The sequence below is a fragment of the Poecilia formosa genome, unplaced genomic scaffold (assembly GCF_000485575.1).
Source record: "Poecilia formosa unplaced genomic scaffold, Poecilia_formosa-5.1.2 Scaffold8, whole genome shotgun sequence".
In the NCBI taxonomy this organism is placed as follows: domain Eukaryota; kingdom Metazoa; phylum Chordata; class Actinopteri; order Cyprinodontiformes; family Poeciliidae; genus Poecilia; species Poecilia formosa.
The window spans coordinates 68,300-86,846 of record NW_006799947.1 but is presented as its reverse complement, the minus strand read 5'-3'; the positions used below and the strand labels follow the sequence as shown (position 1 = coordinate 86,846).

General features: G+C 38.8%; 1 protein-coding gene and 1 long non-coding RNA gene across 4 annotated transcripts in view; one reads left to right on the top strand and one right to left on the bottom strand.

Annotated features, from left to right (window-relative positions):
- LOC107833155 (uncharacterized) overlaps positions 1-2,042 on the bottom strand; it is an 11,664-nt gene extending 9,622 nt beyond the window's left edge. The window contains exons 1-2 of the long non-coding RNA XR_001658872.1: positions 1,353-2,042; positions 1,126-1,283 (exon numbers count right to left, since the gene is read on the bottom strand). This is a non-coding gene — a long non-coding RNA (uncharacterized LOC107833155). The remainder of the gene's footprint in view (positions 1-1,125; positions 1,284-1,352) is intronic.
- Positions 1,231-18,273, top strand: LOC103153210 (centrosomal protein kizuna-like). Of its 3 annotated transcripts, XM_016661627.1 has the most exons (12): positions 1,231-1,325; positions 2,058-2,120; positions 2,859-3,021; positions 4,019-4,090; positions 6,278-6,872; positions 7,028-7,286; positions 11,808-11,927; positions 12,528-12,680; positions 13,725-13,875; positions 15,867-16,023; positions 17,639-17,701; positions 17,775-18,273. In XM_016661627.1, the coding sequence occupies exons 1-12, from the start codon at positions 1,252-1,254 to the stop codon at positions 17,813-17,815; spliced, it is 1,911 nt and encodes a 636-aa protein (XP_016517113.1). In that variant the 5' UTR covers positions 1,231-1,251; the 3' UTR covers positions 17,816-18,273. The 3 variants fall into 3 exon arrangements, with proteins under 3 accessions (XP_016517113.1, XP_016517117.1, XP_007574098.1); XM_016661631.1 differs by lacking the exon at positions 2,058-2,120; XM_007574036.2 differs by having other exon boundaries at positions 17,639-17,781.
- Positions 18,274-18,547: the final 274 nt, after the last annotated feature.

Sequence of the window (18,547 nt, the reverse complement as noted above, 5' to 3'; positions counted from 1 at the left end):
AGCATCTTGTACCCTGCTGTTATGTGCTGGACTGTCTCAGAGGCCTAAGTTAAATTCAGGGCAATCTTGGCAGAAAACTAATAAGAAGCTACAAAATACCTGAAAGTGGGGAGAGATACACCTTCAACCAGGATGACAAACTAAAACACACAACCAAAGCTGCAATGGGATTGTATACCTTAGCACATTTATGTGTTAGAACAATTCAGTCAAAGTTGACCAATATCAAATTGGGAATCTCTTGCAAAATTTAAAGACAAATGCTCTTCGTTTAATCTGACTGAGCTCGAGCAATTTCACTAAAATAAATTGTGAGACATTTCAGTCTCAACATGTCTAAAATCAGTGGAGAGACACCCCAAGGATGTCCAGAGGTAATTGTGCGGAATGTTGGCTCGACAAAGCATCTATGTGTGGGGTCAAAATACAAATCAATGCCAAACTTTTCAGATTGTTATCTGTGAACATTTTTAGAACAATATTGGGCTTTGATTTGAATCTTACTTCACAGTAAGGCAACACAATTCTGTTGGTTTACCACATATGCAATAAAATATGCTTACGTTTATGGTAACCTGTCAAAATGTTAAAATGCCTTTTCAAGGTGTGTGTGTATTTGTGTACTTGTTTCTCTTGGCACATCATTGAGGCTATGTTTCTGTAAATTCTAAAAGGCACTTATGAGGAAAAAGGAAAAGTCATAATTTAATACATAATGGAGAGAGAGAGAGAGGGTATAATGATAATAGTAACAAGTTTTTAACATGCTGTGCTATCTTATTTTAACAAGTTTGCTTCATCAAGATCAACATGGTAAAACATGACATTTTGAGAAATGTCAGTGATAAACTGTGATCCAAGATGCTGTCTAAAGATAATAGGAAACTGCCATTATCTGTGAAAACGAGACATCAGTCTTTTTCTGACAGAGAAGGGAACGCTTATCAAACAAAAGACAACGGCTTTTGATGGATGATATTTAAGAAAGTCAGGTTATAATCCTTGATAATCAGAAATGGCATTTAGGCACTTGCATATGCATTTCTCAAAAGAAGACACTTCGTTTCTAGCACAAAGAGTTAATTCGAAAAAAAAAAAAATAGACCATGTGCATTTTGTGTTTACCAGCAAAGGTTTCTGGGAAGTCGTTCTCATGGTAACCACCGTAAACACAACCGCCTTTCTCTCTGCCTCCTCCTTGTGCCTACCCTTGCTGGTCTCGGCTCTGCCGCGGCTCCAAAGCCGGTGAAAATGGCGGGGTCGACTTACAGCGAGGACCGCTACTATGCAAAGATAGCGTCTATTCAGCAAAACATGCATAAAAGGTACGCTTTCTCTCTGTTCTTTCTTACCAGGAGCGTCGGGCCGAGGTAGACTAGGGGCTCGAGTTGTAATCTCTGCCGCCTGGTGGTGTCCTTATGCCGCGCGACTCGGGCTAGCTATGCGGCGAATTTGAGCGGCTAATTATCTCTGAGGCTAACTTAAGCTAACGGAGGTAAACCTAGGAGCTGCTCTTGTGTTCATACTTGAATACTTGTCAAAGTTAATCTCCGTTTATTGATTGAGCTATTGTGTTTTTTTATGAGACTGCATGCTTGTAAATAATAGCGTTAATGCTCTTAATAATTAGTCTAGAAATACCTTTTATGTGCTAAGCTATTTAGGTCTTTGAGGGTGCTGGAATCCCCTCCTTGTCGTTTTGGTCGTTTTGTACGTAACTTTGTCAGGTACAAAATGGAGCTATTTACCACCGGACGTTTCGGACTTACTATACCGTATTCGTACAAAGCAAATGGGCAGGTGTAAAAAGTTTAAAGTACAATACACATGACATTTAAGTGTTTTATGCAAGTGTACCTCCTACAAAAGAAAAAAACAAAATTATATGCAATGGTTAAGTAGTTATATGGACGGAAAAGGTTTGTTTGCAGACGCAATATGAATGTAAGGAGGCGACAACATGGAATTGGGTGGGTATGAGAGGGGGTCATTATTTCACTAAGGGGCAATTGACCAGAATGATACCTTTTGTTTACTTGTTTCATGCCTTTATGCAGTGAGAAGCACAGACTGGAGCTGGAGAGGGAGCTGTTTGCTTACTCCAGATCAGATGCAAGAATGTAAGTTTCACCAGCTGACAAAAATAAGAATATGTGGACATTTGAACTTCTCATTTTTGCTTTTTTATTATTTTGTTTATTTATTTATTTTTTCACATTTGCTTGCACATGTGTGCTGTATGGTATTATTATTCACTCTCCAGAGGAAATCTCTACATTGCAACGAAAACAGCCGTTCAGTAAAGTATCAAACAATAGTATAAATTGATTTCTAAAGATTTTATTCTTATTGTTCTAAAAATAATTTTAAAATGCTTAAGTCTTTGCCTTTGGTGAGAAACAGTTTTACCTTCGTGTTATGAATCATTATTTTTTTAACAACGGCATTTAAGCAAAGAAAGAGGTCATTGTTAGTGTGAGGCAAAAGGTACCTAATATAAGGTTGTTCTTTATGAAAATTTGCATCTGGACAACATGTCATTGGAATAGCTCCATTTTGTACCTGACAAAGTTACGTACAAAACGACCAAAACCACAAGGAGGGGATTCCAATGACAGCAACAACTTAGCAAGAGTATTATAAATGGTGTCTGAACCTTAGCAGGGTGTTTTCAGTCTCATTCATATTCACATTTCAAGTCAAAACAGCAAAGCTCATGTTGATATGAGGCTTCTGAGCAAGCTTCAAATTTAAATCATATTGTGCTTAACCTTTTCTTATGAGAGGTCTACCTCTTAGTTTTTGACAATGCTCTCAGATAATATTTCCCTTGAATAACACTTCTCCATTGCCTTCAGCTTGCAGATAAAGTGTTCCAAACTGCGCAGCTATCTCAAAGAAATCTGTGGCAGGGAAGCACGAGCGAAAATGAGAAACCTTCAGCTTAAGAGAGATGTGGAGTGCATGGAAATTAGCATGAAGGAGTACAGTTCTGACCATGGGCCCCTGCAACAACAAAAGGTACTACATTCACTGACACTGCTATGTATTTATTAACACAGTTTCAGATTGCTTATGTAGATTTTCCCTTGATAAAAGCACTATCAACAGACTGCAAAATCCCCAACCCGAGCAAATATTTTATTCATAATCTGATTAAAAAACACCTCAAGCAGTAAACAAATGACTTAAAGAAAAATATTACTTCAAACACATTTTGCACACATTAGCTTAATTGCCACATTGTACATTTACTACTTAGAAAATGCATAGTAGACAAGTAGCCCATTGAAATTGCTCGCAGTGGCTTGATGTGAGAAGTAAACACTCAAACAGTGCAATTTATCACCACAAGCAAATGAAAAAGGGACAAAACAATGAGCCAGTCAGATTATCACTTAAAACTCAATGACAGTGCTTGACAGCTTAATATCAAATTAACAAAATTGGCTAATTATGACTCACTGAGTTAATTGCCCAATATAGAGACTCTGAAGTGCTCCAGAGGTTTAGTCATTCTCTCCCCTCAAGCAGTTGGTTTATTTCCTCTGAATGATTTTGAGCCCTATATGTTTGTTTTTGTTTTGGCGATTTTTAGCATCGCTCTTGCATTAATGGTTTTATTACCATGATTATGACACCTGAAAAAAGAAATATTCCTACACTAATTGGGGAAGGTTTTTTCTTTTTAAAATAAAGAAACATGTTAAAAAAAAAGTGTATGTTTGAGCTAAACCAAGATTTATTGTTCGATTGAAATACAATTACTGTGTGAGTTTAGATTAAGGCAGTCAGTCAGATAAACGTTAAGGAGAGTATCTTATTCTACACCAGGCACGCTCACTTGAGTAAACTCGCTTTGACTGATAGCCTGCTGCTCCAAGGTTGCCACTTTAGGTTCTTTGTAGTCGTATAATATTGAGCACTGTTAATGGAGGTATTCCTTTTCTAATGCAGTGTGAATATGTTTATTTTTCTATATTGTATCTGGTTATTTAATACATTTTTTTTTATACAGGCTGACTTCTTAGAAAAGATTTCCAGATTCACTGAAGCGAGCAGCAAGACAGAGGAGCTGGAAGCAGCAAAGGTAAAAACTGTTCATATTTTGGTGCGATTAATTTTTTTTGGGATAAGACCGTCAAGCTTCTTGTGTATGCTACATTTTGTTGCTTTTGTGCTGCTGCTTTATATTTTGTGCTTATTTTGTTGGTTCTTTTTAGCTCGTGCTCGATGCTCGTATTTAAAAAAATGTTTACAAGTTTTATGCAAATTACAGACAGCTCTATCGGGGCTCTGTTTTCAGATTTAGGAGAACAGAAGAAAGCAGACATTATGCCTGGTAAATCTGTAGAGGAGTCTACGTTTAAACTGTGTATCTGTAATAGCACAGGTGTCTAATCCTTGCTGGGGAATCTGCACAAGCAGTGTAGTTCAAGCCCATAGCTGCTTTCTCCCTTCACTTAAAGCAGTTAAAGCTCTTTTAGATGAAATGTCTAAGACATCTCACAATAACTTGGAGCATGCTGTCTAGAGCAGTCACTTGTAACTGTGTGCAGCGCCCCCCCCACCCCCACTCCCTCAGCCTGTCGATATTGTAATGAGCAAAATGGTACCGTCACTCCATTATGCATACAAGCCATTGGCTGGCAGTGTGCATGTCCCTCAGGCTGCAGCATTCATTAAGGAAAGCTTACCGGGCTGAAAGCTGGAGACAGATGATAACGGGATATGATTTTCATATTTAATACATTCCTTGGAAGAGCACACGCGTGCCGCAGATTGATAGAAGAATCAATTGCTACTTTAGTGAAACACTTTCTACTTTGCCCTGCAGCTACCGATGGAATCACTCAGCCAAGAAATTAACTTTTCCTCTTTTTTTACCTACTTTGTGGATCTGCTGGGCAGGCTGCATGGGTTACAGTGAATGTTATTAAGCAGCTAACTGTTTGGTATTTAAGACTCTTATCAGAAAAGAAACAGAAGCTACGCTTTTTGTTGTTATGTTTGGAGGGAGGCTTTTTTTTTTTGCTCTTTTCTCTCTCTCTCTCTCTCTTCCCTCTTGGTGACATTGCAGACATGAATCAAAACTTGTCTAAAGGATTTTTCACAAGATTAAAAGTTAAAGCATTGATCCTGACACATTAGTGTAAAAAATAGTAAGAATAAAACTCTAACCTTTGCCCAAATAAACTACATTTCTTATGAATCAGGCTGGCGACATGTAGCAAGTGAATCTCAATAAATAAGGGTATTATTTTAAATTGTGTTTATGTGAGTTGCAAATCTACTTAAATCATATAGAGATTAATTTCACAGAGTGTGGAATTTGAAACCTTTTCATTTTCCATTATTATGGCTGACAAGTAATGGAAAATTCTGTGTTTTGGAAAACTTTAATATTACATAGCACCAATAATAAACGTAATTTTGATAATTTTGGTTATAATTGTAATACACAATCACTCGGAAGACTCCTGGCTTGATAGTTATCCAGCAGACAGTCATTGGCATCTTTCATGGATGAGGCATGAAACGTCATTGCTAAAAATCTGGCTGTTCAGACTGCTGTGTGCAAGGATTATTCTTGGAAAGTTTAGTGGAAGGGGAAAAACAAGCTGCCTAGATAAAATTTTGAAGCAATACCCAAGAGTTTGCATGGAACGTGGAGGGTTGAGAAGCTAATTTATAGTTGAGCTGGAATTAATGCTGCCACATTCTCCAATGCTGTGCCAAAAATACCAGCATAAATGCCACTTTCTGATCTCCTCCAGTGCCAAACAGTTATTAATACAAAGGAAACCAAAACCAAAGTATTGATTCTATATACTTTACAGTACCTGGACTTATGGCTCAAATAGCCGACATCGTTTTTTTTTTTAGTAGGTCTTATGATATAAAAAAACATGTTTTGTAAGATTCATGCCAAATTTTGAGATGAAGGTTTTAATGTCTTGCTTTTTCTTCATTACAATGTTCCCACAACTCAGCGTCTAAAATCAAATACATTCACTTTGGGGATTTTGGAGAGTTTATGTTCATCCAACAGACTAAATATATTGTTGACCTTTTAGATTTTTACTCTACTGCAGTTGAAATATATTGTCCTGCCAGATATGAATCTGTATACTGTATGGGATTTGTTATTTGAATTGTTTAAACAATTTAACTTTTGATTATAGCTTACCAAAACACTTCTAAATGTGTTAAATAACATTTTCCTTTTCAGAAATAAAACTCCAGATGAATGTTTTTCTGCTTTTCCTGAATGCAGATTAAAGCTGTGCAAAGGCGACAGTGGGACAACAGCAAGAACTTTAAGCAAGTGGAAATTTTTATGGACCGCCAGACCTCCAGGGGCTATGATGCCGAAGCTGGCACCACAAGTGTACACTCACACCAAGCAGTGCAGCGATCGCCCAATCGCAGCGTTCAGCCGTGCGAACGTCTACCGAGTGGCCTTTTGAAGGACTTCAGAGTTGGCGGAGAGGATGCCGCCAGTAAGCGAGCGCATTTATCAGATGACATTTCAAGCTCAAACGATTCCCCTGACGGCTGTAATTTGAGTGACAAACATGAAAGAGTGTCGGGGCTGCTCCCATCTGCTCGCGCCTCAACAGCGGCAGCTGGTTGTGTGGCTTCTGCAAGTGATGATGAACGAGAAGCTTCACCTCTGGTGACCTTGACGAGGTCTGAGAAGAATCCATTTCCCGGCAACGGTAACCCTGCGATGGCTAAGAATCCCGCTGCAGAACCCACTGACTCCCAAGAGGTGGCTCGCAAGCCTCTCATAATGGGAGATGAAGAGAGAGGTCTTAGCCATTTGAAGCCTGAAACCACTTTCAGAAAAGGAGCTCAAGAGACATCAGGTTTGCAGTGATATTTCTTCCTTACTTCCTTGTTGTAGCTTTTATCTGCCTTCACAGAAACAGTTTTTAGCACTTTATTTTGCCCTTTGAAGTTTTTTATATTTTTCTTAAAAAAAAAAAAAACAAGTGATACTGTTTGGGTTGTTTACATTCAGGAAAATGTGAGAGTGTTGGAGAATCATGCTCAGATGTGCAGTTGTCAGAGAGCAGTTCCAGTGACCTGACAATTTCTTTGACACAATCGGAGCTCGAGGAGGATTTACCAGTGGAGGCAGCATCAGAGAGAAATACCTCTTGCAGAGGAAGTGGTGATCACAAACAGCATCGTCCTGATTCATCCCCCCACTCTGATGAGTCTAAGAACACAGAGCGGTTAAACGGTGAATCCTCAACACCGGGGGTGACTTTGAAAAGGTAAAGTATGTTTGAAGTGTTTTGGTTTCTGAAATTTTAAAGAGACTATCCAATGTTGTTTTGTTTTCACCTGTAAAGCTACACCGACAGCTAAAGTACTTCTGGGTAATGTTGCATGGATTTCCACTATTCAGGGTTTTACAAAATATAAGATTTGCACTGAAGAAAGAAATCTGCATTTCTTCCTTATTTGTGTTTGGGTTGATGACATCACAAGAGGGATGTGAATTTAGCTAATCATCGAGTCATGAACACTACATGACAAGAAACTTTTAATATAGCATTCAAGTTGTGTTTAAATACAAGGGGTTGAACTTTATGTTTTTGATGGCCCCCAAGACATGATGGATGGCGAACAGTGATAGTGAGTGTCTTCTGGACTTTAACTCTTAAGACTTTGTTCTATTTTCAGTATTTTCCATTTGAGTGGTGTCCCTACATATTCCTTACACAAACATCATCTCTCTGATCTCTCTCATCATTTGGGCCCACTCTTCTGTACAAAGTGCTTCCAATTTATCTTACAGTTTTTTTAAGTAAAATTTGGATACGTGACTCTGTTAAACAACATCTATTAGTAGAAGGTCAAAGTTTTTGTTTGATCATCAGACGTTCTGTGTTATGTTAGAAAATCCTTGTGATCTTGTGATAAATTCACATTTCCTTAATTCTCTCTTTTATGCTTCCAAATTTTACTGTGACCTTTAACCCCTTGATTACTGTAATCAGTGTCAAGTGTTTGCATTCTGTACAGACTCCATTCTGAATTATCCTATTGAGATGCAAAGGGTGAACTTATGGTACTTTGACACATATATTAATTCACTATGTAGATGCAGTAATACTATATTCATGATATGTTGTGCAGCCTTATCTGGAGTATTAATCTGTCATATTTTATAGAAGTCAACAAGCCTAAATAGGGGATTTTGTAGGCAGTATACTTCTATATTTCCTAAAAATATTGAACTACACGGAAATATAGAAAATATGAAAACTGGTACAAAATTGTTTGTTTACAGGCACGAAATGGAAGCAGGAATAAATTAAATAGGAATGTGTACGTAAACAAGAAAACACTTGGAACAATTTGATAAAAACACAAAGAAAAATGGGAAAGAACAAAAAAATCTAATCAGTGGCTTTATGCCTTTTTTGTGTCATGAGAGACATTTTCACATAGACTGGTTTATGGAAGGATTCACTCTCCTCTTTTCTTATTTAAATAATTATTTGCATCAAACCAGCAAAATAAATCAAAACCAACTGACAACGGCACATTTTTTCTGTTTTCTTCTGTTATAGTACATTGTCCTTTTAGAATTGGCACAACTTAGTGAACCTTTTTCCAAAAACCTAAGCTAAGCTTGCATAAAAGAATGTTCTGCACGCTCATCCTGAACCACATTGCAGTTAGTGATAGTGGGTGAAGTTCTTTGCAAGTATCAAATCTGGGGCTGACAGAGAGGAGCTGAGGGAGTCACAGTCCATGCCACAGTGTTGTCTGCAGCTTCGCATTAGCAGTGGCTGTTGTGGCAGTGATGCATCTTATAGAGGGGAGAGCTCAGGACCTGTCCACAACAATATTGCCATAATCCAAGATAATGCTCTAACAGAGCAATTTTCTGCTTGAGAGACCTCAGGAAGTCCCCACTGGAGGAGGAAATTGTGGCACCATAGAGTGTTCTGGAGGGTGGGCATGTGGACAGCACTTACAGCCACAAATCCTTAGCGTGATGATGGCTTCTGAGTTGAAGGATCACTTTGGATGGAGTCGGAGTCACAGAAAACCCCATGTGAATGTTTTTGCACACAGTGCTTCTGCTTTTTCCCCTCTTCACATAAGCAGGCCCTTTTGTGCATTTTACAAACCACTTTATTTTTGTGCATTTGTAAACATATTTGTTTATTTTTTTTTTCTTCACTCTCCCCTTATGCTACATTATAGATTATACTCTGCTTACTGTACCTGTTATAAATATCACAAACCTTTCTGAGCACTAATTGGAAGCACATTATTTAAAAGTTGGTACAGCCTTTGTGTATTTCTAAAGGAGTTTGAAAGATTATATTTCCCCCCCTAATGATGCAGCAGGCACATTTATGTGTGGTCTAGCATACTTTTTATGCTGTGACCCTAAGAGGAGTTGCAGTTAGCCTGCAATGGAGAGACGACGGTGGGGGCTGCTGCCACCATTGTTAACACAGAGAGCTTCTGTGTCTGAGGAAAGAACCAGAGGCTTTGATGTAAAGCTCAGAGAACATCCAGCGTCTATCGTCTGCCTCTCTTTCCCTCTCCCTTAAGGTTAGAGTTTATATCGCTCCTTCTATTCAAACCCCAGTCCCAAGCAATTCATTAGATTATCCCATTATATTTTCTTCCTCCAGCCCGGACAGACTGAGAGAGACTGAAATATTGTCTGGGTTTCTTCTCATAATGGCCCCAGTGTGTCCGCCTCACAAATACAGTTTCACCTAACTGCACAATGGCTCGAGGCTTTTTGGTACTGCCAAGCGCCTTTAGTCCAAATTAAAGAGCAGTACATCATGTTAGCAGTACAGAATTAGTTATAATTAATTCTTATGTAATTACAATGTCGTTGTAGGAGCATGCAAGGTAAAGGAAGGAATATACTGCATGTATTGTACTGTGTATATTCAGACATACATGTATATACACTATATAATGTATAATAAGCACTGCATTCCATTAAACCTTTTTGTCCCTCTGCAAACTGCTGTCTGCTTATTAGATACTGGTGGTGATTTTCCATGAGTGTCAGCCTGGTTGAATCTTTCTTTCAAATCTTCCAGGCAAATTCATATTTTTTTTTGCTGTTTGTTGGGTGCTTGTGCCGCCCCAGACACTATGCCACCCAGGGTAGTGAGCCATATTGCCTATATCATTAAAAAAACAAAAAAAAAAACATTTAGGTTTAACACCACAAAGGTCATTCTGGGACTAAAAAATTATAAGTCTTTCTCATGCAACTGGAGAAAATTCAGGACACTTCAGTGTTTTCAATGTAACCTAATGGAACTTTTTGGTACTTTGAAACCAGAACTTTTAAAAACCTTTCAATACCTCAGTACTGCTAACAGATCCATGCTTAATATTGTTTTTTACTTTTCTCATTTGTTTGCTATTTTTGTTGTGACTGGCATTGTTGTTTCTCTGATTCTCTGGCCATTTTCTATTTTCTCTCCCTCTAGTCCTGCTTGTCCCTGTAACAGATGTGATTTCCCATTCGCTCTCATTTGTTGATAAAATCTGCCCAACACAGTAAAGCAACCAGAACCTCCCATACTGTTTGCATAAGCTGTCAGACCAGGACACAATAAGAAGATAAATAACAGAGTCTGTCTCTTGAATTATCGTCTTATTGTGGAACATGGACAATATTTAAAGCCACAGCTGTGTTGGGACTATTTGTGGCTGTATTTGTCAGTTTGGTTGAGTTATTTTTGCCATCTGTGCGAGCAGTGTGCTTCCTCCTGACACTAATCACTCAATTTCGGGACCAATTCTGTGTGGTAAAAAATCACCCAAGTCAGAACTGTGTGTTGTACAGTATTACTGCTGACCTCTTCCACCTAGTTAAAACATCCTGTGAACAGCAGCAGCATACAAAGTAAAGATATACACGTGGACTATTTGCAGAAAATTCACTAATTTCCGAGATGTTTTCTATAATAATAAAGTTGAACAACTTGTGGCACACCTAAGACACATGTTTTGCCTATTCTTTCAGAATGTTACCAGGAAACAATCTGCGGAAAAAAAGGGGGAGCAATTGTCTGCTGACCCTTAACCCGAGAGCCTATTACAGACTGTCATAAACTCTCTCCGGCCTCTCTTTAAAGGATGGCGGCTCAGAATGTCTCTGTTGGGGTTTCTGGGAGAATTCAATGAGGGCCACCCAGAGCTTAATGCACAAGAAAGAGATGAATTCTGCATATCCCCATGAATTAGGGATCCATTTCTCATTTCATAGCCTCACTAGGCCAGATTAAAGTTTAAATCTTCAACCAAAAGAAATCACCCAGACTCCCCTCTATTTTTCTTTTAGGATTTTTATTTATTTATTTTTTTCTGTGAGCTTTTACTGTGTTTATAAATTCACTCTGGTTAATACTACGTTACTTATTTTCTGCATAAGTAATTTAACTGGACAGGATTGAGCCTGCGTTTTACTACAGCAGCAGACAGAAGTTCTCCTTTTTGAGTGCCAGGTGTCAGAGCTTTTCTGTGCAACCTGTTATTACATGTGGCACCATCAACAGACAGTGAAGTGTTGAAATCCTGCATTGTTGCCGTCACGTTTTGATGGCCGGATTCTCCGGTGGTCTTTGCCTGGAAAAAAAATAAAAAAATATGTCAGATTTTTGGATCAAATGGCATCCTTTTATTTTTTTTGTTTCCTTTTACAATTTCAAACCAAATCGATTATATGACCTCCACTTTTTATTTCCTTTCATCACAATATTTGCAATGTTTTTTTTTTTTTTTTTTTTTTTTAGCCTCTCCCTGGAAGGACTCTTTAATCTGCTAGACAGCATCGAAGGGCGACTCCACGGCGAGCAGAGCCACGTGTACAGAGATTCCTCAATAGATGGGAGACAACTCAATAGGATTATCAGGTACATCCTTCCTGTCTTTCTTCAAACTTTACAATCTTATCTCCCCCTGTCTAAATGGAAAGCCATGTAAATTTATTTAATAGCTGTGGAGCAGTTTGAGCAGACGAGAAAAACATATTATCCTTCTGCTGAGGGCTCTCACATTAGATGAAGTGTCATCACCATCAGGCGTGCGTCTTTATTTCTGAGGGGTTTTTCAAACGCATGGGATTGTTATAGTAACCACCCCGGCTCGATTGTTATTGGGAGTCATAGAGATAGAGGACAGGGAATGTGTTTCATTAGACAGAGCTTCTTTTTCATAAGGTTTTTATACTTCATAGCATGAATCATTTACCATAATTGCTGCTCCTGTCGTAAAGCATAAAAGAATAAATGTTGCACCAGAACAGGGCTGTCTAACTACATAGTGTGTACTTACCTCCGTCTGTTGTGCGACCGTTTGGTGTCACGACCCTCATAATGTTTAGTCGCGCTGATGTTTATGATTATGCTCGTTTAGGATGTTTGTTTGTCTTCGATGCGTTCTCCGCAATGCTGGCCTGGGGCTCACCTCAGGGCGCCATGGCAATAGCTGACCGCTTTCTATATATCGGGCAGCCTTTGTGACGATGGCGCGGGCTTGATTGACGAGGACCTTGAAGCATGTGGAACTGTCGTCCTTCATGAGCTTCGGAGGTTGTCATGGAGCACGGAGAAGGGCTGCGTCCTACCAGAGGAGCTGGTGAGAGCGCATCAGCCTAATGAAATAAGGTAAGCGTCAGTGGGTGTTTTTTTTTTTTTTACTATCATGGTGCCTCAAAAGTGATAAGAGGCATTTCTGTTTGAATTTTGTTAATTGTTGCAGTAGTGCTGAATTATTTTGTCTCAACAATGGGTTTTTGTTATTGTTTGAATTATGCATTTACAATGACAATTGTGCAAAACTGTTTTCAATCTCTTAGCTTGCTAGCTAAAATTTTGACTAATTTATATTAATAAGATTATTTATTTATTATTATTATTTTTTAAAAATGAAATAGACAAAGGTTCTTCAGTTTATAATAGCTTTAAAACAGACATCCAAATCATTATTGCTATAATAGCTGGAGTTCAATAGTTTTCTTTACTAAAAGCATTCTCTCACAGCAGAGGTGAAATCTGCTTTGCAGACTGAAAGTTCGCTGTATGTTCTTTTTTACTTTTATTTTATTTCTACCAAAGGCAGTTTCTGAGATATCGCATGTTACAGTTTGATCGGTCTCCCTTGTCCACAAACCCGAAAGGTCATCTTTGGTGTCACCTCACACGGCATGGGTGAATGTCATGAGTAAATTAAAATGCCCTATCTGCGACTTCCAGTCCTTTTGGATAATGCGCAGTTATACTCTGAGCCAAATCTATGTTCTGCTTCACTAGCCTATTGATTTCACTGAGACCTTTTCTATTATATACTCCAATTCTAAGAGACACATCCAGCAGCGTCGTCCTCTGGAGATGCCAATTGGTTGACCTCGACCTACTATCCTGTTTTTCAGCCTGAGGTCATACCGGTATCTGTGTCTATTCAGTGTTAACTGGAAATTAATCGATAATCTATAGTTCTGACATTGTTTATAGACGTTATGTTACAGAAAAAAAAAATCATTTCCACAAAACATCTTCAAAAATATTAACCTATCAAATGTAATTGGTCTAGTCAAACTTGCTCACATTTATGACCGCTTATGCTCATGATCTTTGTTTACATTTTTTTCCTAAAGAAGGCACATTTTTTGTTCATTTTTCTTGCTGCCCTACCCCCCACCTTAACTACAGCACCAGCCTCCCTCCCAATGCGGCTCGGCTGTGGGATCGCTGGTTCAAGCACGCCCTTGTGCTCAAGGAGAGCCGTGTCCTCAGCACTGAGCGCCTGGTCCAACTGTTTACGCCGCTTCTGCTGGAGCGTGATGCCGACTACAGCCAGCAGGTAGCGTCAAAGACACACATACTCTCTCATAGGGCACACAGAGAGCCATGCAGTAATAACACATCCACCCATTTTTAACAAGCGGACATGGCTTGTTATTATTCTTCTGTTTCTTTTTTGTTTTGCTTGCCCTTGGAAGAAAGTTTTGGTTTTCCTGCTCATGAGATTATTTTTTAATGGAGAGCCTTTTCACACAGCAGTAATTACAAATCACTCTCAAATGGTTCACTATTAAGACAATACTTGCTTTTAATTAAGGTTTTACTCATCAGCTGAATCAGTTAAAAAAAAAAAAACATCTACTTTTTAAAAACTTTCTTTTCTTTTTTATTTGTTTGACATTTTCCTGACACTGAAGTTGCAGAAGTATTCATACAATGCTTTCACATTTTGTCACACTAAAGCCACTGGTTTCATTGTATTTTAGAATGGATTTTTGTGATAGACTAATGTAAAGTAGTTCAAGGTTGTAACCTGGAAACAAAAACGACACTTAAAAAAATATTAATGATAAAACATGTCATCTGTGACGGGATGTTGCTGCCTCCATTCTTGCTTTTCCACCAAAATATTAATGTTTGGTCTCATCTGTGGAGCACCTTCTTTCATTAGTTTGCTGCGCAAATACGGAAAGGTTTCAAGGGGTGCGAAAACTTTCATAATCAACATGAGATTGTTTACGATCACTGTCCAGCTATGGACCCTTGTGTTTTGCTCATTTGTTTTGACTCATATTACTGGGATTATTGTGGCTTCAATTTGTTGCTGCAGTACACCCGACTCAATGAAAGAGGCAAAGAGGAAGGCTGTAGAGCCTCTTGAAAATATGAACTCACAAAAGAAACAGGGGTACAGCCATCTACATCATTGTATCCAAGTGCATCAGAAAGAGGCTGAGTGAAATCTTTCTCTTCCTTTATTGCTTTGAGTCTCGCTCCATCTATTCCTCCCTCCTGCCCTCCACTCCCCCATCTCTCTCTTTATGTCCCTCTGTCCTCCCGTACGACCGCTCACTCTCTGCACATGGGCTCAGACAGACATTTCCATTCACGTCCTGCCACGCAGCCTGGCTACTCCAACAAATGGGAGCATGCAGCTCGCATGCACACACTCAAAGTGGCCCTTTGAATATTCAAGTGCTAACAGTTGCATTCATTGATATTTAAAATGCAGTGGATGAGCGAAAGCCCTCAACACACGGTACATTTAACTAAATCTAAAAAAAAAAAAAAGGGATTTTATGGATAAGGATTAAGACCGTTTCTTTCGCGGGAAAGTCAGATTGGCGTGTGTTTGCATCGTTTCCTCCTCTGAAAAAAAAAAATGAAAGCGTTCGCATTGTTGATCTTTTCTGTGACCTGCTGATAACGAATTACAATGCACTTAAGTTTTGTCACTGTCAAAATCCTCCTGATCATCCCCTTCATATTAGCGTTCATTTAAAGTTCCAAATGGCTGTCCAAGGCTGAGAGGCAGCCTTTGATCACAAAAGAGAGATCATGATGGCAGGATTTGATTTGGGTGTGGAGAAAGGAAATCTGTGTGTGGCATCTCCCTGAACAGCTTCTCTTAATTGTGTATCCTCATCACCACAGAGATAAAAATGAGCTGAAGAGGCGGGAAGGAGAGTAGTTTGTCTCGATCCTCTCAACCAAGAGGAAATATATCTGAAACGTGTTGCACATTAACGGCAGGGTGATTGCATTCTTTAGAAAATTCTCTAATCTCATGGATGAGAAGAGAGGGAGTGAGAAAAGCTAAAGTGATTGAAGGGGAGAGCAGGCGCAACGGCGTGAGAAATAATCTCTTTTTTTTGTTTTGTTTTGTTTTGTTAAACGAGTGAGGGGACTTTAAGGTTATTGGATGTTGGTGTATGAACACATATTATGGCTGCACCTCGGCGTGAGCAGCCATGGCCAAAGTTCAATTTGACGCTTCCTTCACAAAATGAGAACAATTAAGAAGGTGGTTTTAATTTGTGCTGTGCGCAGGCCAAAGTGTTGCTGAGGGCACTTCTCTCCCGGTCCAGTGAGGAGGGCCCCTCAGCAGAGGATGAGAGTGACTCTTCTTCTTTGTGCAATAATTCCTCCGCCTTGGCGGACGCAGACGTGGAGCCCTCCCGATCGGTACACACGCAACACATCCAAGGTAACTGCAGATATTTATATCGCACATCATGCTTACAGTGAGAGCTCTAATACAGTTGTATGCAAACAATGATACACTTAGTACAAAAAATAAAATAAAATCAGAGCTTTTAATTCATTTTAATAAGTTCTTGCATGTAATCAGATCTATAGGTTGCACCAATTGAACCGAGATTTGAACTCTGCTTCTTATGCCACTGTCAACTGTTGGTGTTTTCTTTTCCACAAATTTCTCTCCAGAAACTAATAAATAAAAGTAAAGAAAAAAAAATTATTTCAACCTTCCCACAGTAAACGGTCATCAGTTATTAATATGAGAAGCAGAGGTGATGTCCCACTGGGTGTGTTAGAGGGCATTTTCTTTAACATTTATTTATAAATAGACAATGTAGACTGAAGATTTTCTGACTATATTTTGTCATTTTTATGAGATCAATAAAAAAGAGATTATATAATTATTTAAAAAATGATCCAAGTTTTTCTGGCAGTACATGTCACATACAATCAGTAAATAAATAGTCACATTATCTAATAGTCTTCTTCAGTGCACTTATTCTGTAGACGACAGACAAAATTTAATCATATTTTCAAAAATATTATTTATTGAAATTAAGTGGAAAAATTGACTAGACAGCAGAAGTACGCATCTTGACTTACAAAAACCATTACTTATCACAATAAATCTTAATTTTATTATTTTATTTTACCAGGTAGTTAACCATTTAGTAAGGTTAGGTTATTGCAGAGTTTTAAGCTCACTTCAATTTATGCTAATACTTAACAGTCTGTGTTACTTTTGCTGCCTGATTTTGAAAGGCTTTTTCAAAAATCATTGTCAAACCCAGCACGTTCCATGACAATGGAGACTGAAGCTTAAAAAGGTCAAATACAGCAATGTTGCTGTCCTTGGTTCATCCTTCCTGTTAACTGTTACAATACTTTTTTTTTTCTCTTTTTCTGTATCTATCATGTTTGGAATCCAGGATTTTCCCTTACAGATGGAGGCTAAAAGCTTAAAATAAAATGGAGCAGTGTTCTACTTTCTTCAGCCTTCCTGTTATCTGCTGAAAGCCTTACCCTCTATTGCCATATTACAGCCTCAACAAACCTCAGGCATGTTTTGACAAGTCATAGAAATAGTTTCTTTTTAAATAAGTCTCTGCTTCCGCTTTCTTCACTGATGCAGCGAAGAGCGACTGTTAAGTACCGTTCTCTGAGTAACAGCATCCACACTGAAGAATGCTTTGGTTAGAATGACATGGAACGCATCACCCAAAAGGACTAGATTTTTGAGCTTACAAAAAGCCAACCACTGGTCAAGGCCAAACAAGCTGGAAATCGTTCAATTCAGGTTCCATAGACAGTTTCTTTGATCTTCTTCATAGATGTAAACTCTTATTCATTGCTATTTTACTTTTGTTTTTTTGACTCTTTTATACAGACAAACATGCATGTTCTTTTGTGGAAAGCATGTTTGCAAAGAACATGTTATTTACTTTGCCAGTTTTTATGCAGTCTTTCATTCAGATATAAAGAAGGACCCCCTTACCAATTTTTGCCCAAGACTCACTTTCTCCCTTGCGTTGCTTCTCAGTGTGTGCTTTCCTTTCTTACAGAACTACAAAGCACTGAAGAGGACAGCCAGGACAAAAGCCTGGTGGAAAGTGGTCCTATTAGAGGTAAAAAGGCATTGCTGGTGCCTCAGCATTCACACTGTCCTTATGTTGTGGTTTGTTTTTCTTCCCACTGCAGTGAATAATGGGCTCCTTTACACAATGGCTGAGGCAGGATGATCAAGGTGAATCCAGGGTCAAAGTCCCACCTGAAGAGCCATGCTAGTTCTCTCTAATTATCTCCCAAGAAAACACTAGCAGTGTTTCCAGCCTGGTCCGATGAATTTTGGCAGGACTTATAATTCGCTGGCCCGGCATAATGCAGTTTGCTTTAATTGTCAGGGCGCCAGTGTAGGCAGTGCAGAAGATCTGTCATCGGTTCTCATTATCTTCTAAACAATGCTCCGGCAGGGCTGGACTTGAAAAAGTACTAGATGTGACGGCATCCTGGAAGCAGTTGGTGTGCCCATCCCTCAGCTCACCTCTGAAATGTAAAGCCATTCCCACATTACCCGTGGCTGTCCGATTTCCAACTGGGCTTTTCATGTCTTCGCATCCCTAAGGTGCACAGCCTGCAAAATGAGTCCAGTTTGAAATTGTACACCTAATCAAAAGAGCTATAACCAGCTTAAAAAAAACATTACTTAAGATTTTGCAAGGAAAAGATTTTGCTTTTCTGAGCAACATCAGTGTCGCAATCAAATACCATGACCTTGGAACTGAGAGTAATTGCTCAGCGATGTGTACCAGTAGCCTTAATGGGTAGATGTAAAAACGGAGGCTGCGCAAAGAGCTCTGGGAGATTGCTATCCTATGTCAACACTTTCAGCAAAAAAATAAATTTTGTATTATTCAGTGTCAGAAACTGAATAATTACTTTTAAAACTAGTTAGGTATTGATAGATTTGGCCA

Excerpts from the sequence above, each read along its gene's own strand:
- LOC103153210 (XM_007574036.2), top strand. The coding sequence starts at position 1,252 with ATGGCGGGGTCGACTTACAGCGAGGACCGCTACTATGCAAAGATAGCG. Across the intron at positions 6,873-7,027 it reads AGGAGCTCAAGAGACATCAG|GAAAATGTGAGAGTGTTGGA; the intron begins GTTTGCAGTGAT and ends GTTTACATTCAG. Across the intron at positions 11,928-12,527 it reads CAACTCAATAGGATTATCAG|CCTTTGTGACGATGGCGCGG; the intron begins GTACATCCTTCC and ends TATATCGGGCAG.